The sequence below is a fragment of the Taudactylus pleione genome, unplaced genomic scaffold (genome assembly GCF_031769625.1).
Source record: "Taudactylus pleione unplaced genomic scaffold, aTauple2 ptg000391l, whole genome shotgun sequence".
NCBI lineage: Eukaryota > Metazoa > Chordata > Amphibia > Anura > Myobatrachidae > Taudactylus > Taudactylus pleione.
This window is the reverse complement of record NW_028284792.1, coordinates 7095680-7121619: the sequence shown is the minus strand read 5'-3', so window position 1 is coordinate 7121619 and position 25940 is coordinate 7095680. Positions and strand designations below refer to the sequence as shown.

General features: G+C 42.1%; 1 protein-coding gene across 1 annotated transcript in view; it reads left to right on the top strand.

Moving 5' to 3' along the window:
- Positions 1-25940, top strand: part of LOC148507550 (S-adenosyl-L-methionine-dependent tRNA 4-demethylwyosine synthase TYW1-like) — a 217297-nt gene that overhangs the window by 181520 nt on the left and 9837 nt on the right. The window contains exon 15 of the mRNA XM_088445921.1: positions 14984-15151. Within this exon, the coding sequence (XP_088302047.1) occupies positions 14984-15151 (168 nt within the window). The remainder of the gene's footprint in view (positions 1-14983; positions 15152-25940) is intronic.

Sequence of the window (25940 nt, the reverse complement as noted above, 5' to 3'; positions counted from 1 at the left end):
TATTGCAGCAGGTGCACAAATAAAATCCTGTACATAGTATATACATAATATGCAAAAGCACTCTCGATCTACCTAATATGAATTCAAACAATGCACAAGCACATAACTAGAAACATGCTAAGCTTAAATATTAATTTGGTCCCATGGGGGCCACCGTATTTAGGTGGTGGATCCAAGTTGCCTCCAATTGTAGAAGCCTTTTACCCCTATCGCCACCCTATGCACATGGTCGACTAGCTTGTATCCTAACGTGGCTAGAGAATGTCTAGCTGAAACAAAGTGCAGAGCAACCGACTGGTCACTCGTCTTTCCATCAATAGCCAACCTAATGGCTGACCTGTGCTGTGCAGCCCTCTCTGAAGGTACAAACAGTTTTGCCCACATATGCCAGCCCACGTGGGCATTTAATCATGTATACAATGTATTTGCTAGTACACGTCAACACATGTCTGATCGGAATGTGTGAACCAAAATGAGGATGTGAAATATATGTGCCCACATCCAAGTGGCAACAAGTTACACAACCAGTGCACCAGTAACAACCCAGAGGTCTAGACAAAAAATGTTGTGATTGTAAAGCCCCTTTGTCAGTAACATCTTTAACAAGCCAGTCTCTGAGATTTCTACCTCGCTTATAACAATTGATTAATGAGAATCATTCACTGAGGGTATGTTTGTGTCAGAACCAATGACTTGCCAAAACCTTTTAGAGGTCTTACTGATCACTGAGCTAGCAGGAGAAAAGGTATTAACAAATGGGAAGACAGATTGTTTGTTTGGGTTTAGTATTTTTCTTCCAACACTCATTACGAGGAATCAAAAAAATATGTAGCATCCTCTAGATCACGTCTAGAATATCCTCTATTCAAAGATTTATCAAACATGATTTCAATATCTGCCTTGGCCTTACTCTCATCACTGGTGACTCTCCACACTCTAAGAAACTGAGAAAAAGGAAATCCTTTTATCATGGCCAGGGGGTGATAACTGTGGGCATGTAATAAGGTGTTCATATATGTGGGTTTAGTAAACAAACAAGTACTCGGGCCAGACTTTGATCTGGAGATCTTAACATCAAGGTAATTCACAACATCACTAGCACAACTAAAGGTGAATTTAATGGTGTCATTCATGGTATTTATGGCATTCTTGATGGAAATAAAATCATCTCTCTTGCCTGCCCATAAAACAAGGATATTATATATGTGTATATATATATATATATATATATATATATATATATATATATATATATATATATAATCTCCGAATTACCAGCACTCAATTGAGGTGAGCTTTTACTGTAACTTGCCTAGGTGCTCACCCTGGGGAACTGGCCCCCTCCACACAGACTGAAAGAAAAACAGGCGACACTCCAGGGCTGAATAGGCAAAGAAAAAAACGTTGCTTTAATGCAACATTTTGGGGTCACATCCTGATGACTGGGATGTGACCCCGAAAATGTTGCATTAAAGCCACCGTTTTTTTTCTTCGCCTATTCAGTCCTGGAGTGCAGCCTGGGTTTTTTTCTGTGTGTGTATGTGTATATATATTAATTAGTACTTTTCAAAAATCTGAGCTCACCCCCTGAAATCGAAAAGAAGCTTGTTTATCGTACATTCTGCTACTTGTGTATGAATGGAGTATGATAAAAATAACAAAATATATAATTTCCGTACCGATGTAACCTGGAAAATCGATAGAAATGTGTAAAAAAAAAATGTGATTGCTATAATAATGGCCACAGTAGCCCTGTCGCTTATACTCATAATAAATGCCCACGGTGGCAGTGCCACTTATACATAATATGCTACACACATGCAGTACTCACACACAGTACATATACAGTACACACACCATTCATACAGTACAGTAGACACACCAGGCGCTTGCAGGAATATGGCCTTAGTGGTAGGGTTGCGGTAAGAAAACCACTTCTACGTGCTGCAAACGTAGCAAAAAGGTACACGTGGGCTAAGAAGCATAAGGATTGGACTGAGGAACAGTGGAAGTGGGTGCTTTGGACTGACGAATCAAAATTTGTACTTTTTGGCTCGCATCACCAGGATTTTGTGCGTTGTCGTCCAGGTGAGCGCTTTCTCCCAGACTGTGTAGCACTAACAGTTAAGCATGGAGTAGGCAATGTGATGGCCTGGGAATGTTTTGCGGGCAACCAAGTTGGTGACTTAGTCAGAATCAACGCAATAATAGATCAAAAGGTGTACCACAACATAGTAGTGCCTCATGTGATTCCCTCCGGAAGGCGACTTGTGGGTCAGCCAATGCGATATGTCTGTGAACGCCGACGTTCACCGACCTATCGTGGGTAAACACTGCCCGACGGGCAGCAGACACATTGACCGATCAATTGATCGGCCAATAAATCTGTCAGTGTGTACCCAGCTTAAGGGTCGTCACTTCAATGAAAGCAGACTACCTAAACCTACCTAAATAAACTTGCCTAAAAGTCAAAACAAGTATTTTTTTGTATGTTTCCTTATTGTTCAAACAGTTTATTTTGTAAACAAAGCCAATAAAACAGGTTTAATTTCATTACTGTGCAGTTAAATTGAAAATACCTTTAAAATATACTGGTGTGCTCAGACGTTTGACAAGTACTGTATACAGGGCTGCCATCAGAAATTGTGGGGCCCGGGACTGACAAAATAGGCAGCCCCCCCCACGCCGCTACCTTATCCCTACAACAACCAACCTCCTATTTCACTTTGATTGTGATCTGCTTTTTTATTACTTACTTTCTTCTTGGGCTGGTCTTTCTGTCCTCTTCTCTGCAATGCAATATTCGCTCACTTGGAGTTCTAGGGCGTGGTATTGCGCTGCGCCACTTCACAAGTGACATCACATATAGGTGAAGCGCAGCGGACCTGCAGGAACGATTCCCAGAGGGCCAATGCACAGGGAAGGCTTGTTTTCTCCCAGTGGCCAGTGTCCTCCCCAGTTGCATAACTTCGTCCCAATCAACTGAAGACAAGAAAGATACTGCGAGAAGGTTGTGGTACCTTCCATCCTCAGGTGTCTCCACGTCGCTTTTTACCGCATGCCAGCAGAACGCCATCTCTGTCACCTTCAGCGGCAGAAGAGGAAGGTAAGGGGTAAAGTGGATGAAGGAAGAGGGAGGAGAAACAAGGTGCAGGACAAGAGGAACAGCAGTTTGTGAAGACACGGTGGGTGGTTGTGGGTAAAAGGTAGAAATGTGTGTGAGGGGTAGAGATATTAGGAGTAGTAATGGAAGACACAGGGAAAAGAGGAAAAGAAAAGGGCAGACACACATAAGGATGATAAGAGACACATTGGGGCCTGGACATGGAGACATACACACTGGAGCCTGGGGGGGGCATATATATTATATTGGTGACTGGATGAGACATACACACTGAGGCCTGGGGGATGACATAGTGACATACATTGGGGCCTGGGAGGTGACATTCATACTGGGGCATGTGTGACATGGAGACACACATTGAAGCCTGGGGGGGTCAAAGAGACACACTAGGGCCTGGGGGGATATGGAGATATACACTGGGGGGGGTCAGTGAGACACACTGGGGCCTGGGGGGACAACATGATGATGCACACACTAGGGACTGGGGGGACATGGAGATATACACATGGAAATATACACTGAAGCCTAGGGGTCAGGGAGACAAACTGGGGCCTGGGAGGACATGGTGAGGCACACCTGGGGGGACATGGACATATTCACTGTAGCCTTGGGGGTCAGAGAGATACACTGGGGGTATGACAATGAGATACACATTGGAGTTTCAGGGGGGGGGGGTGACTTGATGACACATATACAGGGACCTGGGTTGGGGGACATAGTGAAACAAAAACTGGGACCTGGGAGGGGGCACAGAGACAAACACATTGGAGATAACAGGGCAGAGGAGATCAGCACAGGGGGTGCAGCATGTGCACAGGAAGAGCTGCACTCCCTATGAAAGCAGAGACCAGGGTCCTCTGCCTGCAAGATGCTGCTGTTTGTGAGTGCTGAATGGGGACACCTCCATTGGCGCTCCCTGTCACTTCTGAGCTGTCCTGCCGTCCTGATAGCCAGCAATGTTGGGTTGGGGAGAAGGAGAGGCGGGCAGAGCAATCAATCACTGCCTCCACTCCCAGTCTACAGTAGTGCACTCACGCGCGGCTCCCGCTCCTCCCATAGCACGTCCCCACATACAGATACTGCACCACATCTCCGCCCACTGCTATGATTGCCCCCCTGCCCGCCCACCAGGCTGCCCTATGGACGCTCATGAAGAAGGATAGCTGGGGGCCGGCTTCGGGTGCATAGGACTCCTCTGCCCGAAGCCGGCCCCCAGCTATCCTTCTTCATGAGTGTCAATACGGCAGCCTGGTGGGCGGGCCGGGGGGCGATCATAGCAGAAACAATGGAAGATAGGTGCCTCCTTCAGGTCTGGCAGCAAGGTCGGGCCCCCATCTAGTCCGGGCCCGGGACTCCAGTCCCGGCAGTCCCTTCCTGATGGCGGCCCTGACTGTATATAATCAGCCTCTCAGAGAATGCCTGATAAGTCTATGGTAATTGGGGATACACTGTTACTATTGGTCATGTGTGCACTCCTGGGTGGGCGTGCGACGATATGACGTAATCCACCCGGGGGTGCTGGACTGTCGGCTTGGCTGTATTTGATGAAAGCTGAAATAAATCGTCTGAAATGGAAACGTTGCATGTATACCACATTTTCCCTTGTTTTTTAAATCCGTGGAATGCTGCCTATTTGGAGATACAGATAAAGAATATAAATAAATATATATATATATATATATATATCTTTCCCATTTTCGGTGTTTGTACGCAATTATCCATCCCTTTCCTTATATAGGAGGAAAAAGTACGTATATAGAGATCTATGCAGGGCCAGGTTAACAATGGGGTGGATAGAGCTGCAGCTCCGGGCCTCCACATAAAAATACGCCCATCTTGATGACAGTATGATGATGACCAGCTGCCTAGTAGTATTAATATTGTATTTAGTTTTCTCTCAAATTCTGCAATTTTTAAAATGTTAATGTATTTAGGGAGACATTGAGGCTGATAGTGTAGGGGATGTGCATGGTCATTTGTCTTTAGTCACATTCACACAGCACTCGTCACAGCTCCTCCCCTTCTTAGTATAGGCCTTAGAACATTTTCAACTCCAGGCCCATGTGTCCCTTAATCCGGCCCCGGATCTATGCAAGATGTGCAGTTCTCATTAATGTAGCACATCTAAGAGAAATGACATGGTTTTAACTTTGAACTAGGCTGAATAAATGTTAGACCTTAATGTCTGGTGGTAGCATAAAGAGTATTATTAGATTCAAAGACCAGTCATTTTAATTCTTAGTTTTAGTCATGATGTAACATGGAGAGCATATCTTATCTAGACCTCCAAAACCACCTGAATTTTTCATGGCATGGGTTCAACAAGGTCGGAAACATTCCTTAGACATACTGATCCATCTCAATATGATAACAAGGTTGATTTTTGCTGTTCTATCCCATTCATTTCAATGTTCCATGTGCTGTGCATTCAGAGATACTCTTCTGCATACAACTGTGTAATGCATGGTTATTTCTTTGTCATCTTTTTGCTTTGTGAACCAGTCAGGTCATTCTAATGTGACCTTCATAGTTTGTGGTCGCATGTAATGTGATCACAGATAGCTGGACATTCGCTGAGACAGTCTCATCCCATGCTACCATGTCTCCTGTTCATTCCCTCTGCAAAAATCCAAGTGCAGAGATCAGAAGGTGGACTGGGAGCTGTCCCCCTTTGACTCGCTCCACTGCACAACGTGTCATTGATTAAGAGTCGGCTGGAGTGGCGGCATATTACTGTAGCCAGGGCCTGGGTTTCTTTTTTTCTCACTCTTGCCTCCTTTCTAACTTCTTCACTTCTCTGCCTTGTTCTTTTCAAGCTCTTACTATCCTGTGCCTCTGTACGGTATCTGTATTTCTGTTTCCTTCCTGCCTCCCTTTTTGTAAATAACTTCAGTACCTCTTCTTCCCTGGGTCCCATCTCCAGTTCTTTCAGTTGCTATCCCGCTGACCAGATGCTGTGCATGGTGGACCTAGCACGTGCATACCTGGAATGTGTTTTTAAACTTTTCAGATGGCTAGCTTAATTATTTTGTATTTGTTTAGGATGGGGTCAGGATTGCCGAGTACTGAGATTGGGGATGATTCTGAGTCCTATGAATAGTGCAGAAGCAAATTCACATTTTTTTTTGCATATCTCCATCCTATCCTTCTTTCTTTGCGTAAAATGGTTGTTTCAGGGGGAACTGGGTGGTGACAATGTGATCACACAGAACTATTCTATCTTGTGGGGGTGTTGTGGGGTATCCTCTAATTCTTCTCTGTATGTGGCCTGTTCATGTCTGTGTGCTTTTTTCCCTCTCTTTTATACTGTTATACATTTTTGGTTGGGATAATGTGTGCTATTATTGGTTTGCTTCCAAGAGTGCCTGTTTTTCTCATGAGGTGGCATGTGTTGAGTACGTATGGGAAATAACAAAATTGTATTGTGTTTTGCCTAGGAATAGAGCTGTGCTTTGGCTGAAATGTTAATTTATTTCTTTATGGAGTACTACATTTAAAGCACCTTCTTTCAAGTCCTGTGAGTGCGTGTATATTGTACATTAAAAGGAATCTGAGGGTTGTTTATTAATTTAACTTTTACAGATTGGGACAAAGTTATTAAAGGGTGGCCTTTACTGATCTGTACGGGAGGCTGTTCTGATCATAGTTTTTATTTATTAATGAACTTGTAGAAGGCATAGAAATGAAAGCATTCATATTTGCAGAAGACACTAAAGAGTTGATTCAACTGAGTTTGATGCAGATTTGCCATACTTACGGTAGCCCTGACATTGTGCATTGTAATACGTGCCTCAATGGAGATTCAAAATAAATTTACACACTTTAGGGACAAAATCTGTGCACATCGTGGATGTCACCCGCACATCGCCACTTATTTAGTCAACCCCTAACTTTTGTAAAATTATGGCCACAGATCAGCAAATTACATTACTGCAATATTTGACTAAATGCTGAGTTGAGCAGAGAAATGTAGGTTAATGTATTTAGACCATAGTACTAATTGTATATATTAAAGATGATAGTTGGGGGAACCGGAGACTGAATGTGACTTGGCCAAGCTGCCTAGCAGGCAATAAGCAGAGTAGAAGCATCTAGTACGAGGCAGCTGCTGCAAGAGCTAATAAAATCCTGGAAAGCCTAAAACTGGCTTAAGCCCAAAGAAGCAAATGTGATTTTGGCATTGTAGAAGTAGTCTTGTTAGACTGCATCTAGAGAATAGGGTTCAGTTTGTGGAACATTATTTCTGAAATGTAGGGATTAAAAAAAGTATTATGAATATGTATTTTGAGGATAAGAATAGCCTCAGAGGTGACCTAATTAAAATGTCTGCAAATATAGACTGGACTCTACACATGACAAGTAGACATCCACTACAGTATATATAGAGAAATTATAATTTATTTTTGTTTAACTACCAACATAGAATGGCTTTCTATCTGAGGGAGTCATGAGTTTGTGAAACTATCTGCCAAGGGAGCTATGCTTAGCATACACATACAGATAAAATGCCTGTCAGACCGATAGATTTTTATTATCTGGTGCCTGATATCGTGGCCATACACTGTAAGATAATTCAGTTAATGCCCCCCCACCCCACCCTGAATGCGGCTGATTTTTACTTGGAAAATATTGCATTGAACATGCATGCTGGGCGATCCGGCATGCCCAAACGATCGATATTTTCAGATTGGTCGCCCATATAAACTGTATAATTATCTGCCCAATATTGGGCAGATCAGACAGATACTGTAATTGTATAGTGTATGCCCAGTATTAGCAATGGCATAGTTACTGGGTGAGTTTAAAAATAGATTGTATGGCTTTCATGCAAGGAATAGTAGCAATTGCTCTAATGACCAAGCAAAGTAGCTGGTGTGATAGATCCGGGGAAATGACCCCCTTGCTATATATGTATTCGGGAGGGACATTTCGCTTTCTCCCATTTGAGGCCAATTTGGCAGATGATTCTAGGGTATTGTTTTGCCTTCCTCTGGATAGTCTTGATGGGCTTTTTCACCTTTTACTATGCACAGTAAAGGTGCATACACATGTAAAGATTTCTGTCCAACCAACCAACTAATTGATTGGTTGGAATGAAAATCTGGTAAGGTATGAAAGCAAATGATAATCAGCAATTTGCTCCCAAACGCCGGAAAATGAACAAAAACTGTTGTTTGTTAAATGTTAGATCTACACTACAATTTGTTCAAACTTGTCTGCCGACCATTTTCATCTGTTTTCTGGCATTTCGGCGCAAATTGCTGATCATCAGTTACTCCCATATGTTACCAGATTTTCATTCCAACCAATCAACTAGTTGGATGGTCGGACAGAAAATCTTTACGTGTGTACCCAGCTTTACTGTGACCTAGAACAAACCATTTAAATTGCGTGCTTTGTATTTGTCACAGTCCTTTCACGCTGTATATAAAACTTTTTTAATACAGTGCTGTTTTTATGTACACTTAACAGACCAACAGCCACCAGAGTCTTAGTTCAAGGGATTTATACTGTACAGTATATCTCGTTTGTAAAACACTTATCCCATTTAATAGTATTTAAACAAAACATTTCAAGCTTACCTTAATCTGCACAAAGACATTCCAATAGGTCTAGGAGCACAATAAATAGCTAATGGAAGTGGCAGCAAACCATATGACTTGACCTTCCAGATTTAAATATTCAATATAGAACAATGCTTATAAACCATAATAATGGTAATTATATACGCTTAATGTGCCTTCTTAAAATCTATTTGATGCTATTTAAAGTCATTTGAATAGCATTACCAAGTAATAGCTTCTGAAATAACACCTGAGACCTGGAAGTATTATAGTTTGATAGCTACAGCTTGGTTCTAAATTTATAAACATTCAATAGCCAATATCTTATATTTTCAACTATTGATCAGTTTTGTGCATCTGTAAAGTGATTCTGTTTTGCAGCGAACACAAGTGGCATGTTTAGAAAACACTTGTGAGTACTAGTATAATTTCCTTTTTCATCCATCTGCCTGATGCCATTACTTCAGGGTTATGTGTAGTTAGGTGTGAAGTCGGACACTAACTAATTGAAACTGGCTCCTACCCCCTATATAACCGCTCCCCTTCCACCAGAAGCTCAGTCTTTTTTTTTAGTGCCTTGGAGTAAGGCACTAGCTGGGTATTCGCTTTTAGTTAGGTTTAATTTCTTTATTTTTCTATTTTGGTTTGGGTGCCTAGTTCCTGGCAACAGACGACAAGCACTAGCAGAGTGGGAGTTAGATAGAATAGAGGTTTGTGTGAACCCTCTTTCCCACTCTGACGGCCCCTGGGAGAGTCACCAAACTACATTGTCTGGTATGGAGAGAGACCCAGGGACTAACATCTGATGGGGCCGCTGGCAAAAGAAGTAGGTAAGCTTTATACATGTCGTATGTAAAAGACCTTGTTGCCTATTTATACTGCTTCCCGGCATGCCGCTTTTGAGCAGAGCAGCCGGGTATGTTATTACTCACATGATTACACTGTAGGACAAGCGTGTCTCACATCTGCCCGGGATTCCACAATACCCGCCGCTCTCAGGACCCCGACAGTTCCCTTTGGAGGACTGTGGGAGGGGATTACAGAGCAGCAACATGCTCCCGGCTTTGTGGGGGAGAGGGGCTCAAACGGTCTCAGGACGTGGCGCCGCTGCACATGCGGGCTCGCCGTGTGTGACATCATCATTCTGGGCTGCAGTAGCAGTGTAGTCTCCGGAGAATGCTGGAGGCTAGGATAACATCGGGTGTCCACAGTGAAGCAGGACGCTGATGGCACGCCCGGCCACACCTCCCCCATGTATTTCAGTTTCAGCAGCTCACGGAGCTTCAGAGCCCTGCACAAACAGGTGATTAGAGAGGCTGGAGTTCTGCTTGGAGGGGTCTCACTGCAAATACAGGAGAATGGCTGTGTACTAACAGATAAGCAGTTCACCTGGTTAATACTAAGTAATAATCCCAGTTATCTATGTTTGGCTTATAATATTGTGATGTGTGTATGTGTGTATATATATATATATATATATATATATATATATATATATGCACCTTTACTTCACCGTTTCTCAGGAATTTAGGCTGTAACATACAGGGATATACTAAATATTTGTTTGCCTTTTGTTTTTTTTTGCAAAGAATATGGACTTCTAGGAGTCCTGGGTTTTTGCATTTAACAGATGGGTGAATTAGAGTTTTAATTAGCCCCTCCTTTGTTTTTTTTCTATTCAATCAGTGCTACACTTTTTCCAGAGGAATTTTGGTAGCAATCTGCATTAGTTAGACTTGTTTTGCCTTTCTGTCTCAGTATGGATAAGCCAGACACGGGTTCCAACAAACAGGGAGCAGTCACTTTTGTTTTTCTTTTTTAACTAGTTTTTTTAACTAGTTCAGTTTCTTTCTTTAAACCTGTATGTTTTCCCAGAATTTTCACATTTTGAGGAAATATTAAAAGAAGCCTCGTTAAAACTGGAAACCAAATTTCATATTCCGAAAAAATGTAAGTATCTTTTTTCCTTTTTCGGAAGTGGTTACCAAGCTTTGGGGATTTCCACTCTGGTGGATGCTCTTATCGCTAGGTTGGTCAGGGATACAGTATTTCCCACAACACAGTCTGTAATACTTAAAGATCCTATGGATAGGAAGAGTGAGGCTGTACTTTATTCACTTTGTCAGGAGTTTTGCTGTGCGAAATTCTGCCCGGCTCCTGGGTGATAAAGGCTATCAATCCCTGGATGAACCAGATGATTACTAAATTTCAATCAGGGGATTTGCCTGAAGCTGATCAGATTTTGGAAGCTCTAACTTATATATTTGATGCTTTAATAGTTACTATTCAGTTAGTGTCTCATACTTTGGCTTTGGCCATTTCCACCAGGTGTTCGCTATGGCTTAAAACATGGAAGGCAGACACAGTAGAATCCAAGCAGGCTTTAGAAGCATTGTCTTTTAAAGGACTTTTTGTTTGGTCCAGAATTAACTACAATTATTTCTCGGGTCACAGGAGGAAAAGTCCTTAACACCAAAACCCAAATCCCCTAGGTTTCGTTCCTTTCAGACTCAAGGAAGGGGAAGCTTTCAGGCTTTCCGGGGAGTACATAGGGGTCCCTGTAGAGGGACCTTTATGGGACGTGCTGTCCTCGGCACCAGTCGCCCTGCTGCTAAGCCAGTAGGTAAATCCACGTGACTGTCATCCGTCCTCTGGTGGGAGGCCGCTTACTCGAATTCCGGGAAACTTGGATTCAATCCGATCCGGATTTTTGGGTAAGTTAAATAGTGACCAGGGGTTACATCTTAGATTTGGAGGGTCCTGTTCCAAAAATATTCTTTTCCAGTCTTCTCCCAGTAGATGGTTGCAGAAAGGTGGCTCTCATACAGGCAATATCTGCCCCTTTGAATTCCGGAGTAATTATCCCGGTTCCGGTACTACAGCAGGGCCTAGGGTTCTTCTCCAATATTTTCTTAGTAGACAAACCAGACGGTTCTTTTTGTCCCATTCTCAATCTCAGGGGGTTAAATGCTTATCTCCATTTGGAAAAATCAAGATGGAGTCAATAACGTTAGTCATTTGTTCCATGGAGGAAGCGGAATTTCTGGCCTCCATAGATATCACAGTTGCCTACCTCTATGTTGCTAGATGGAGGGGTCATCAACATCTTCTGCGGTTTGCAGTGGGGCATCTGCGTTTTCAGTTTCAGGCTCTGCCATTCAGTTTGGCCACCGCTCCCAGAGTCTTTACAAAGGTTATGGCACACATGATCTCCCTACTCAGGATTGGTAAGATAAATATGTTAAGGGCATCCTCAATAGCCCTATTGCAACAACATCTTCAAATTACCTTAATCTCCAGAGATTCGGCTGGATCATCAATTTTCCCAAGTCAAATTTAATTCCATCTCGGAGGATATTTTTGGGTCTTCTCTTCCAAGAGTGTTTCTCCCGCAGGCAAAGATTCGGGATCTGCAATCCAAAATAAGGACCATTTTACAGATGTCTCATATCAGTCCTCAGGGCTATGGAGCTACTGGGAAAAATAGTGACTTCATACGAAGCCATTCCTTTCACCAGATTTCATGCCCATCCACTGCAAAACCAATTGCTTCATCCATGGGTGCCTCGATTAAACAGGCAGATGTTCAGATAATTTCTGCAGACCCAGCAGTCGCTTCCGTGGTGGCTACAGGATGCAAAACTTGAACAGGGATGGCCAATTGTTCATAATAAATGGGACCATTGTCACCACAGATGCCAGCCTAACAGGCTGGGGGGCGGTGGTTTTAGGCAGGCACCTACAAAGTCTTTGGTCCATCCAGGAAGTCTGTCTTTCCATCAATATACTGAATTAATGGCAATTCGATATGCATTGGTTCAGGCTCAATTCCATCTAAGGAGCCTACCAGTGCGAATCCAATCAGACAATGCCACGGCAGTTGCTTATATATACAAACAGGGTGGCACACACAGCTGGCAAGCAATGAGGGAGGTTTTTCACGATCTTCATTGAGTAGAAAATTGGGTTCCAGCTATTTCCGCAATTTACATTCCAGGGGTGGACACCTGGGAGGCGGACTTCTTAAGTCACCAAGGTGTTCCATCTAGGCGAATGGGAATTATACCAGGAGGTGTTTGCGGAAATAGTTGCCAGATGGGGGATCTCCAGTCATAGATCTAATGGCTTCTCGTCTCAACAAGAAACTTCCAAGGTACAGATCTCTGTCCCGGGATCCTCAGGCATGGTGGATGCCATGACAGCACCTTGGTCTTCCAGCTGGGATACTTCAGTGGATTTGATTAGTGGCACAACATAAGTGAACAACATAAGTTCAATCCTGAAAGGTTCCGAGTATCTCATCTCTTGTCTCTTCTGCAAGAGGGGTTGGTTAAGAGTCTTAGATTGTCCACAAATTTCGGCACCATTAATCCTTTTTCAAAGGAAATTGACTTCCATTCCTGAAGTTTAGACCTTCTTGCAGGGGGTTCTTCATATACAGTCTCCTTATGTCCCGCCAGTTCATCCTTGGGACTTGAATTTAGTTTTGAAGGCACTTCAAAAGGCACCATTTGAGCCTTTTGGATTCTATAGAATCTAGATACCTGTTGGTTTCTGGTTTCTCAGTTCTTCTGTGGGTCTTTCTTCGGGGACAGTGGCAGGTGGGGAGTTTGACTGGGGCGGTACACCTGTCAAACCGTAACGCAGGTGTCCTAAGGCGAGCTCGGAGGACAGAAACCTCCCGTGGAGCAGAAGGGTTAAACATAAACTGAGCTTATGGTGGAAGGGGAGGGGTTATATAGGGGGTGGGAGCCAGTTTCAATTAGTGTCTGACTCCACACCTCACTACGCATAACCCAGAAGTAATGGCATCCTCCAGATGGACTCCAAGGAAGAGAGTTTACAGTGAGTAAAAATCAAATTTTTCCTTCTGATTTACTTTTTAAACTTGTTTTGTGACCCTAGAGGGGCAATTTAATAAGTGACAATGTGCAGTTTTGATGTGTGGCTTATTATAGTACCTATAAATTAGTGACGATGACTCCACTTTTTTCTGAATGTTTCCGTTTTTAAAAAGGGATATGTGTGCAGTTCACCTTTTTATTTTCTTGCTTTGTTATCCATGTATTCTATCATTACTAAGTTTGACAATAGAGAACTATGGTCTGTGAACTTTATTGCTTTAAGCTTTGTTATTGCTAATTTGTTCACCTCACAATGCAGAACAAAGTCCTATTGTAACCACTGACTGCATCTGACATATATCATTGTATATAGATTATTAGGGGAAAGAGAGAAATCATTGTATGTCTGAACCTCCTGCAGCAATAGGAAATCAATTTCCCATTTTACCTGTTAACAGAATCGCCAAGTGTCACATGTCATCTTTCTGGCTCCCTATTTGCTGTTCCAAATATGTGACCATTGCAACGATCACCAACTCTTTATACGTTTTTGTCACACAAATTGAGAATGGACATTTTGAGTATAAACTTTTGGCTATGTTAGAACAAACCTCTGTACCTTCAAGTAGGCCCACTGTTCTTATTATTGAAGCTATAAAATTCACCAGCGTAAGCTGATTGTGTGTTTGTTATTGACTAAAGGGCCTATGTATCCAAGCTTGATGAGAGATAAAATTGTGAGAGAAAAAGTATTAACCAATCGGCTCCTAACTGTCATTTTTAAACACAGCCTATAAAATGTAAGTTAGAAGGCTGATTGGTGATTTATATATCACAATTTTATCTCTCATCAAGCTGTTTATAAATAGGCCAATTATTGTATATAATAGCTTTCATAATGGCTCTAAACCACAGGTTGTCAAACTCTGTCGTGTTTTCCAGGTCTCCTCACAGAATCACAAGTGAAATAATTAGCTCCACCTGTGGATCTTTAAAAATATGTCAGTGAGTAATGACTACACCTGTGCTCCTGGAACCTGGAAAATGTGATCTGTGTGGGGTCCTGAGGACCGAGTTTGAGAACCACTGCTCTAAACATCTTTTAAATATATTACTGGTAAAATAAATGTAGGTGTGTATATGTGTATTATGAATCTATCTCTGTCTGTCTTTGAATCTAAGGATGTTGAATTTGCATTCTTTATATTTCCATTATTATGTCAGGGGATTGAGTAGGGTTTCACAGCTTAACACTTGTTGTATAGCATTGGTAAGGTTAATAATAACAATGACGATGAATGCAGTAGTGACTGGTAGCCATGTTTACATATAATGTTATAATGACTGGTAGTCATTATACAAGTAATGTTAATATAGGATGCAAATATTGCAGTGAAACTGTTTCTTTATGCTTATCCGCTAACAATCCATGTTTTTTCTGTGTTAAATAGGGTGTTACCTACTGTGGAGACAGTTCTGCCAGCAACCTAACCATGGCAAATGTTCCTTGGCACGAAGAAGTCATTAACTTTGTCCAAGAATTAACAGATCTGCTGCCAGATTATGAAGTAGCATGTGAGCATGAACATTCAAATTGTATACTGATTGCTCACAAAAAGGTAGGTACTGTTTTAAAGGAAATGTCTAGTCCGCAGTAATATTTTCATATTTGTTTAAAGCCTAGGTATCTGCAATTGGTGCCAATCTCACTTTCATGATTCATTATAGATTTTGCTCAACTGCAGCTTGAGTTTTAAATAGTGCACTACTAGCATTCAAGTTCTTATTTATTCATCATTCACAGTAATATGAGAATCTGATGGATTTTTGAGTTGTATAATAATAAAACAAGTCTTCTTGTTTTCAAAGACTTAGCCCCATATTCAATTTGAGCCGAGCGGCGTTAACTTAACGCGGCCCGGACTTAACGCTGGCTTCGCCTGTTTTCCAGACGTTAAAGTATTGAGTGCGTGTCCGCTTATCCCCGTATTCAATTTGAAAGTAGGCGAAAACGGGACCAGGCGATACTTGGATCGGCGAAAACAAACGGGAATTTTTGGGAAATAATTGTAGGACCCCCCTAAAGGTGTCCAGACCTCGGGGATCACTATGGGTACCTCCGTTTTTGCCTGCAGAAGAAAGTCGGGGTTTTTAAATAGCCGCTGCTGGTGGTTTTTTTTCCCGACATTGAAGAAGTGATGCAGAAGAGCATTTAGCTTTTTTTTTCGTTTTTAAAAGTGTTCCCATCAAATTTGGGGTACATGAAAATGAGTACTAGCATATTTTTAAGTCCCTAAAGGTAATTTTATAAATTCTGCAAAAATACACCTGCCGCTACTCTGCGCAATAAAAAAACACCTGCCACATACTTGGGGACCCCACCAGTATTAATTTCGTTAGTTTGGCTTTTTGTTTGACAATTTTTTATTTTTTTTTTGTCACCCCAAATTTTTTTTTTTTTTTTTTTTTTTAGGGGTGTCCCGTTTTAAGGGGGCAGTCCCAAAAGTACAGGCTAATTTTTATAAGCCTGTACCCCTAACCCCCAAATCTAAACTTTATTTCACTTGCTATAGTTAATTAAAAGATTATCCCTGTTTTCTAAAAAATGACCCGTGACCCCATTTACGAAAGAAAAACAGGAATTTTCGGGAAATATGCCTGGGACCCCCCTAAAGATGTCCAGACATGGGGGATCACTATGGGTACCCCTGTTTTTGCCTGCAAAGGAAAGTCTGGTTTTGAATAGCTTTGCCAGGTCTTTTTCCCAGCCGCGGCTATTAGAAACCCTGACTTCCTTCAGGAGATAAAAATGGGGGTACCCATAGTGATCCCCCATGTCTACACATCTTTAGGGGGGTCCCTAGAATATTTCCCAAAAATTCCTGTTTTTTTTTTAACCTGTAAAAAAAATTACAATAAAAATGACATAAGGTCCCCCCCAAAAGCCAAACCAGAACCAGGCTTGCCAGCCAGTGGTGGTTTCTAAAAATACATGGGGACCAAAATGTATAGGGTTCCACCTTATTTTAGAAACCAACACCAGGCTGCAGGGACTAGTGCTGGTTTTAAATATAGGGGGCAAAAAAGACGTGGGGTACCCCCTATATTTAAGACCAGCACCAGACCCAACCGACTGGGGTGTAATGGTGCGTACACACTACACGATATGCTCCCTGAGCTATATCGTGTAGTGTGTCCCCGGCAGGCTGTGCTCAATGTCGTTCGTGACATTGAGCACAGCCGCTGAACGATATCATTAACAATATCGTTCAGCGCTGGGCTCTCTCCCCCATTCCCCAACATGCAGCAACCTGACGAGGTCGTCAGATTGTGCTGCATGTTCAGGCGATGGACAATGTCGGAAACGACCAGCGGGAGTGCGCATTGCTGGTCGTTTCCGACATAAAAGTGCACGATTACTGAGCGATTGCACGATTACGATGTTGTAATCGTGCAGTCGCTCAGTAATATCGGCCAGTGTGTACCCACCATAATGCCACAGCCCGGAGACCTGCATAAGCCTGTGGTGCTCAGGAGAGGGGGGTCCCCGACTCCCCCGAGATCACCGGCTTGCGCTGAAGCCTGGGGCTCATCCCCATACCCCTGGAGCGGTGGGTATGGGGGTAATAGGGGGGCCAAATAATGTAACACTATTGTACTTTACAGTGGAACTACAAGTGCCAACATGCCTGCCATTTTGCATTTGTGAAACTACAAGTGCCAGCAGACATGCAGCACCTGTAATTTCACTGTAAAATAAATAGTTAAAAAAAGACAACACACACACCGTGACAGTATAACTTTATTACACACACCTACCCATTCACACATACTTATCTATACCAGATGAATCTGTCCCCTTCTCAATGTAGAATATCTCAAAAACATGGCCCTGCAAATAAAAAAATCATACTCTCCTATATTCTGGCGCTGGTCTCTGCAGTAATCCACGTACTTGGCAAAAAAAAAAAAAAAGACTACACGATCCACGAACTAGCTATATGAGTATGTGTGTTGCCACACATACTCATAGCTCCCGAATGCCAGCCGACGGCACATCCATGGAGCTGGCAGTCCCGACAGCCAATCAGCGGCCGCGCTGACTGTAGAGCGACCGCTGATTGGCTCCGGCTACTGACAGTTCCCACGTGGGCGAGTCACACCTGGGGGGAAACCTTATTTAATTTTTTTTTTTTTTGTACATTTTTACTACTTTTTTTTTACATGTTAAAAAAAACAGGAATCTTCAGAAAATATTCTAGGGACCCCCCTAAAGATGTGTAGACATGGGGGATCACTATGGGTACCCCCATTTTTAACTACTGAAGGAAGTCGGGGTTTCTAACAGCCGCGGCAAGTGCATAAATGCGGCTTTGAATAAAGTGATGCAGAAGAGCAATTAGAAGTTTTTGGGGGCAAAACAACTATGGGCATCAAATTTGGGGTACTTAAAAATGGGGTTCAGCATATTTTAAAGTTGCTAAAGTGACTTAAAAAAAAACGTGAAAAACCCACCTGCCGCAAACACCTGCAATCAAAAAAATACTTGGGACATACTTGGGGACCCCCCCCCAGAGTAAAGTTCGCTATGTTTTAAGTTGGGTTTTTTTGCCCCCTTTTTCAAAGTCAATTTTTGTGGTGCTCTTAATTTTTTTATTTTTTTGACACAGATTACCTTTGGGGGACTGTCTGAAGGCTGCTCGGGGGTTCCCGAAATGTTGCACCCCAAAACCCCAATTCTGCACTTTTAACGCCTGCCATTCATAGGCGATACTTTACCGCCTATTACATTGCATTGACTTAACGCCTAGGCAGAAAGTCTTTCAAATTGAATACAGAGGAAAAACTGAAACAGGCGATAATGACGTAATCGGCGGTAAATTACCGCGAATCCGGACTTAACGCCTCAAATTGAATACGGCCCTTAGTTTGCAGTCCTTAAATTTGATGTTAGGAGTATTTCTACAGGATATTATAATATGTTTTTTAGTTTAGAAAGGCATTTCTGAGAGGCTTTGCATATAAAGAGTCCATTGCTCTGCAAGACTTGTGTTAAAGTCTAAAATGAACGTCTGATAACAGGTAACTTATAGTTGTTCGGCTCTGTTATCTCTGGAATATTACAAAGAAGTAGGCTCATTTGTTTCTTTATTCACACTTTTCAAAATTCTCTTTTTTTGTTCTCTGAAGGATTCAAATTTATGGAAATAAAGATTAGATTGTTATCTTTCAGTTTTATAACTGGGAATTTAGATTAAAGTTTAATTATAGCTCTAATTCAGTTGTACTTTTGCAGTAAATTAAGTAGTTCCAAAATAGTATGGATTGTATCAGTTTTGTACATGCAGGAGCTTACATAGAATGTGTCTCCTCAAGTGCAATAAGGCCATGCTAGTACTGGATACATATTTACCTTCTTAGGGGGCTGGAATATTAAAACCTATCCAGTACTCTAAATCTGATACTAATGTGCTAAGACTCAGAGGTTCCCAAACGTGCATCAACCAACCTCTTTCCCTCTGGTTAATAGACGCCTCCAACTATCTAGATTGCCCACCCCTACTACTGAACCAAGAGATTCTCTGTCAATAGGCGCCACAGATCCCTGCCAGCACAGACAGCTCCACTATCAAGAGAGTAGACCAATCTATACTCTGGTATCTTTCACACTCAAACGCTCTCTCATCTGCACCAACACCACTCCCTGCAATGCTTACAGTAACAGGGGTCACTCTGCGATTCTAAGCAGAAGCGTTTCTTCCTTCTTCCAGGGTACGATCACAGGGTAACACTCATCTATCATCCACTGCTCTGCACATGATATAAAAGCAGTCCCCCTGTGGTTAACTACACAGTCCTTATTTATTGGTTATGTTACTATTCTAAGCAGAGACCACTGCTAAGTATAAACTTTATATATAAACTGAATTACTTACCTGTTGATGGAAATGTTGATATTTTAGTAACTTATGCTGGGTACACACCGACTGATATATTGACCGATCAATTGATCGGTCAATATATCTGCTAGCCATAGGCCAGTGTGTTCAGACAATATGTCTGTGAACGACGTCATATCGCATTGGCTGTGCTGCACAGCCGATGGACAGATATGTCTGCAGGCCTATCTGTCCATCGGCGAGTGTGTACGGAAGGTCTGCCGATCACCCGTACACACACAGTGGCAGCCGATGGGAGGGCGGCAGCCCCGTCTCCGACCTGCCTCCCGGCCAGTAGGATCCGCAACTGCCTGCAAGATGATGGTCGTTCAGTGTGTATGAACAACCATCACCTTCAGATACATCTGCAGTTCACTAGATCTGCAGATGTATCTGTTAAGTGTGTGCCCACCTTTACTGTGCTAAACAAGTTTACTTTCTTTTAGTGCTAGGGTTTGTCTATCTCCTAATAATACTCCTACTTATGTTAATCCTAAGTGTGTGGAAACACGCTAGATATTTAATTACAGAGTTTCTTGTGCTTACTGCGCTTAGTTGAAGGTATGTGGAATTCATGCACAGCGTGTTTCTTGATTTATAACAAAAACTGACGCCATAAAGGATACATTGTTTATTTGTCTAATAATAGAATAGCCAGTGTGTGAATTATGTCGACTGTTACCAGGTAAAGCATATTAGAAACAAAGTGGATCTTTAAGCAAATATTTGACAGGGATGACACCATAATAACATGTCACAGGATGTTATAGGAATATTTTTTAATTATCATACTTTTTCTCATTATCTGGGCAAGACATTTTTAATGTAATTTTTAATTTATCTTACATAACACCTAACACTATCATACATACATAAAAGTGTAACCCTAAAAAGAGGGTTATCTTCTGTTTTTTTGCCTCTTGCAAAAGCCCCCCTTGTTTTTGTGTACTTAGTATACTAAAATCCTGGGGAGCACCACCAGTGCATACTATAAAAATAAATGGCAAAAACAAATAATTATTATTGCTGGTTCATATAACCTTGGCCATCTATCTTAAGCTTACATAATTCTCTTTGAGAATATTTCTTGTGCAGGACTGACCTTTCTTTTCTCCAAAACTACTAATTAATACCTCTTTCTCACCTAAGTCCCGGATCTGACCCGGTATTTGGAAAAAGGGTAAAAACCGGGTCAGACCTGGGAAAGATCCCCTTCAGACTGTGACGCCGACCCGGGTTATTGACATTCACACTGCACACGGGTGCAGTGGAACTGGTCTGCTGGCGCTTGGAAATGACATCTCCAAGCGCCGTAAAATCCGTAACTCTCCATCCTGTAAATGGGACAGAGGTCTTCCGACCCGGGTTTCCTGTTTACACTGGTCATTCCCATGTTAAACCCTGCAAATTATCGGGGTTTTATTGCCGGGTCACTGGATCCTCGAATCCAACCCTGGCCCCTTTTACACCTAGCAGCAACCTGGGTTAATCTGGCAATAACCCGGGTTTTAACTGTGGTGTAAAAGGGGTATGTCACCTGTGCTCAAGCATGGATATCCTTAAAACGTGGAGTTTGGTAACCTCTGTGCTAAATATTCAATAGATAAATTTAATTATGGAAAGAAATAAAATGTACCCAATGTTTTTACATGTTTTCTCATAACACCAATAGTCCACTTATTGTAAAATCCTGGTTACAATATTCACTATTAAATTGCAAACTGTTTTCAATCTAAGGACAGTGAATGTCAAGGTATTGAGTTTGTAGTAGAGAGTAGGCTTTACTAGCTTAAAGCTGGGTACACATTGGCAGATATATTGGCCGATCAATTGATCGGCCAATATATTGGGTGCCCGTTGGCCAGTGTGTACCAGCGATATGTCTGTGAATGTCATTCAGACATATTGTGTTGGCTGTGCTGCACAGCCAGACACCCAATATATCTGCAGATACATTGGCGCTGCGTGCTGTGTGTACGGTCGGTGAGTTGACCGCCCGTACACATGCAGCCGCAGGGAGGGGGGCGCGACACGCCCCCGGCCAGCAGGACCCGTCCCCCTCCAACACCCAGAATACAGGTGATGGTTGTTCGGTGTGTATGAACAACTGTCATCTGCAGATATATCTGCAGATCACTCGATCTGCAGATATACATGTTTAGTGTATACCCAGCTTAACACTTGTATAACATTGGTCAGTCGTGTTAATAAAAAGAACAATGTCAAATGCAGTAGTGACTTGTAACTATGTTTAAGAAGAATATTGCAGTCTTGTACTTTCCATTGGAGTGGATATTAATGGTTGATAATAGAGCTAAGAATTGCTTGTACCAGGTGGAAGTTCACAATACTATCACTTCAAAGTGAGAAAGCAATTTAAGTTAAAAATGTTATATATTTTGTTTATTAATGCCACACATAAATCTAATAAAAGCAATAAGAACATTGAGGTACTCAATATATTGCCACTGCATATCAGCTGATCCAATTTTTTATTATTTTTTCCCTTCAGTTTTCCAATTTCCCCTCTAAAATAAATTCTAATTTAAACCTTGTTGTACATTTTTGATCTCAAGTAGCTTTTCATTTATTAGGGTTTTAAAAAATTAAAAATGTGCACATTTTGGCATTTGTGAACCTTACTTTCTAATTCAATACACTTCATAGTATACATAGTGTTGTATCAAAGTTGTGTGTAGACTGTCCTTTTATATGATCCCACTGCCTTGCAGTATACTTGATCACAGAGGGGAGGGTGCCGTATGGTATGCATGAGCCCGTGTGTGAGGTTTCTTTTAAATCACCTAAGCAGATTGTTGCGACCAAAACGCACTTTATACTGTAGCTGGTAATACAGTCATGTGAATATACAATCACCAGACAGATGCAATGCTTTGCAAGACTTAACCCTGTGTGTCCTACCCCCATGGTGGTTCGTGACTTGGCTCCCAGTGGAGAAGGTACCTAGGAGTCTAATCCAGGTTGATAGTATTATATCTGTATATTGTTTAACCCAGATCTCTTGTTCTTTCTTGTGAAACACTTCACCTGGCAACATTTAAGATTAACTTGTCAAACGTCTAGAACAATTAACATAAATACACACGGCATACTTTAACATCAACACATAGGAACAACATATAACAATAAACTGTAAGGCCATAGGCAAACACAGGGGGGGTTTCCGTCTGCCTGGAAACCCCTCTCCCCAGCCCACAATAGAAATAGTACTATAATAGAATTTTACTAGTGCAGAATGTTCTCAGTATCACAAATGAAATAATTAGCACCACCTAGATCTTCTAACATGTATCAGCCAGTAATAAATAACCTGTGCACCAAATAGGAGATCTGGAAAACTCACTGTTAGGGATGTGCTGCTATAGAGCTCAATATGTCCATATATGTCCAGGGCAGTGCTAGGTTTCTCTGCTGCTCTCCCAGACTTGCTCTAATACTTTGGAATGGTGCCCACATCTAAAATAATACTGTGACCGTTGGTCCTGTATTTGCTGGAATTATGACACAATGCACCTTGCGTGACGCATATTAAAGCTGGATAAGTGCTGGTTATGCCCTCTTCATGAACTGGCCACACTCACTCTAAAATGAAGCTTTTGGAAACCCCCCTCTAGAAATCCTGCGTTTGCCACTGAAGGCAACAAGACTGTTACCGTTCACGGTACATAGAGGGGGTCGATGGATCACAAGTGCCCTTATGCTTCAATCACACCGCACAGTTTCACGCTGAAAATAACAAATTCTGGTCACTGTGACATAATGTGAACTTGGCGCGCTGTGTGGCATAATGTGAATTTGGGGCACATTAATTTTAAATATATTTGGTCTACTACACTTTCTCATTCATTAAAAACAGATACAATTAAAAATAAGTTCATTTTGACACCTGAATAGATCACAACCTATTTGAAGTTAGACATGCCTAGCTTATACAGTTCTTATACATAACATCACAGAATATCACTTCTCCCATTAATCACACTGCTCAAAGTACTCTCATTACATTTTACTCCTAATCCATACAATGTATCAACCTCCACATTATCTATTAAAATAAATCATTATCTTGCCACAGTCATCTACAATTCCCTAATCCATTACAGCAATTAATCATATTCCCATATCGCTATATCAATATATACCACATTATTTTATGCTCAGACTTGTATGTCTTTGGACTGGTTTGCATTACTCATTGTGTAAATAATTGACATGCGGGAAGCGGGTGGCTGAGATGAGCTTGGTCTCCTCAAAGGTCCATGTTTAGAAAGAGAAAAGTGATGTGATATTTGTTTTCTGGGGAGGAGCCCTGTGCACAACACTGATAATGTAAATTGAGAGAGAGTTTGCCCAGACAAAGTCTGATCTTTACATACAGAGACGATTTAGAGTAGGGGTTCCCAACCACGGTCCTCAAGGCACACGAACAGGCCAGGTTTTAAGGATAGCCATTCTAGAGCACGTGACTTAATTAGTACCTCAGTTATTTTGATTTAACCATCTGTGCACAATAATGGATATTACTAAAACCAGGACTGTTAGTGTGCCTTGAGGACCGAGGTTGGGAATTACTGATTTAGAGGGTTCAGTAACAGAAACTTTTACAATAAGTGCTGAGGATTATGTCAGCGCTCTGTGTCAGCAACTTCTAACATTGAGAAAACTCCCTTCTACAGCTCAAATTGGTGTGGTAAAATTATCTTGAAGAAAATATTATAGAGAATGTGGCTGTCTGCTACGAATGTCGGGGATCCAACACCCAGAAATCCCTGTGGGAGAGAGGAACAGACAAGGTGGAAAATATTAATTAGTGTCCCAGACAACTGGCTGAACGCCATACAACACAAAGCTAACCGCCGGCAGAAACGGCTGAGTAACTGAGCGAAGCGGCTTGAGGCCGATGTAGCAGCTACCGAGCCGATGTTGAGGCTGAGGCCGATGTTGCGGTTTAAGGTCGATGTTACGGCTGAGGCCGATGTTGCGGCTTGTGAGTCGACGGTGCGGCAAGTTTCCGGAGGTTTGGCTGAGTGGAACGGCCTGAGGCCGATGTAGCGGCTACTGAGCCGATGGTGCAACTCGTGAGTCAATGGTGCGGCAAGTTGCCGGGGATTTGGCTGAGTAGCTGAGTGGAGCGGCCTGAGGCTGATGTAGCAGCTACTGAGCTGATGATGCAGGCAGTGGGTTATGGCTGCTGGAATGGCTTGGAAGTCGGGAGTGCAGACTGTAGAAGAACGGCTGCTAGAGTCCGGGAAGCAGTCCACGGTGAAGTAGCTGGGAGGCAGGAGAAAAGCTGACCATGCAGCAGAGCTGAGCGCTGAAATAAACGCTATAGCCGGCGAGGCAGCAAAAGTCCAGTGTGTTTAAATAGAGGAATGACTCATCAGGTGATATGGGAGGAACTCAGCCCAGGTCTCAGACGTCCGGATTTCCTGGAGGCTGGTCCAGTGGGAACAGGATCAGGAGCAGGAAGATCTTGAGCCATGTATAAGTCCTGGACTGGTCTTTTAACACTGTCCTTCATTTACACTTCTCAGGAAACATTTCTTCTTGTCCTTTTATTGGTATAGTGGTCAAATGATGGTACATTCCTTTGAGGATTATTACACAAGTTGTGATACTTTGTTCCACAACTAATGGGAATATATATGTGTGTGTGTGTGTGTGTGTGTGTGTATATACACACAGTCAGGTGCATAAATATTGGGACATTGACAGAATTTTCATATTTTGGCCTCTATTCACCACCACAATGGCTCTGAAATGAAACAAACAAGATGTGCTTTAACTGCAGACTTTCAGATTTAATTTGAGGGTAATTACATCCAAATCAGGTGAACGGTGTAGGAATTACAACGGTTTCTATATGTGCCACTTTTTAAGGGGACTATCAACTCAAAAGCTATTTCATGGACAGGTGTGGGCTATTCCCTCGTTATTTCATTATCAATTAAGCAGGTAAAAGGTCTAGAGTTGATTCTAGGTGTGACATTTGCATTTGGAATCAGTTGCTGTCGACTCTCAATATGAGATCCAAAGAGCTGTCACTATCAGTGAAGCAAGCCATCATTAGGCTGAAAAATCAAAACAAACCCATCAGAGAGATAGCAAAAACATTAGGTGTGGCCAAATCAACTGTTTGGAACATTCTTAAAAAGAGAGAACGCATCGGAGAGCTCAGCAACACCAAAAGACCCGGAAGACAATGGAAAACAATTGTGGTGGATGACAGAAGAATTATTTCCCTGTTGAAGGAAAACCCCTTCAAAAACAGGTATGGCTGTTTTAGATGTTGTTTGGCAAACTCTAATCTGGTCTTACAGTTCTGGAACAACATCCTATGGACAGATGAGACAAAGATCAACTTGTACCAGAGTGATGGGAAGAGAAGAGTATGGAGAAGGAAAGGAACTGCTCATGATCCAAAACATACCACCTCATCAGTGAAGCA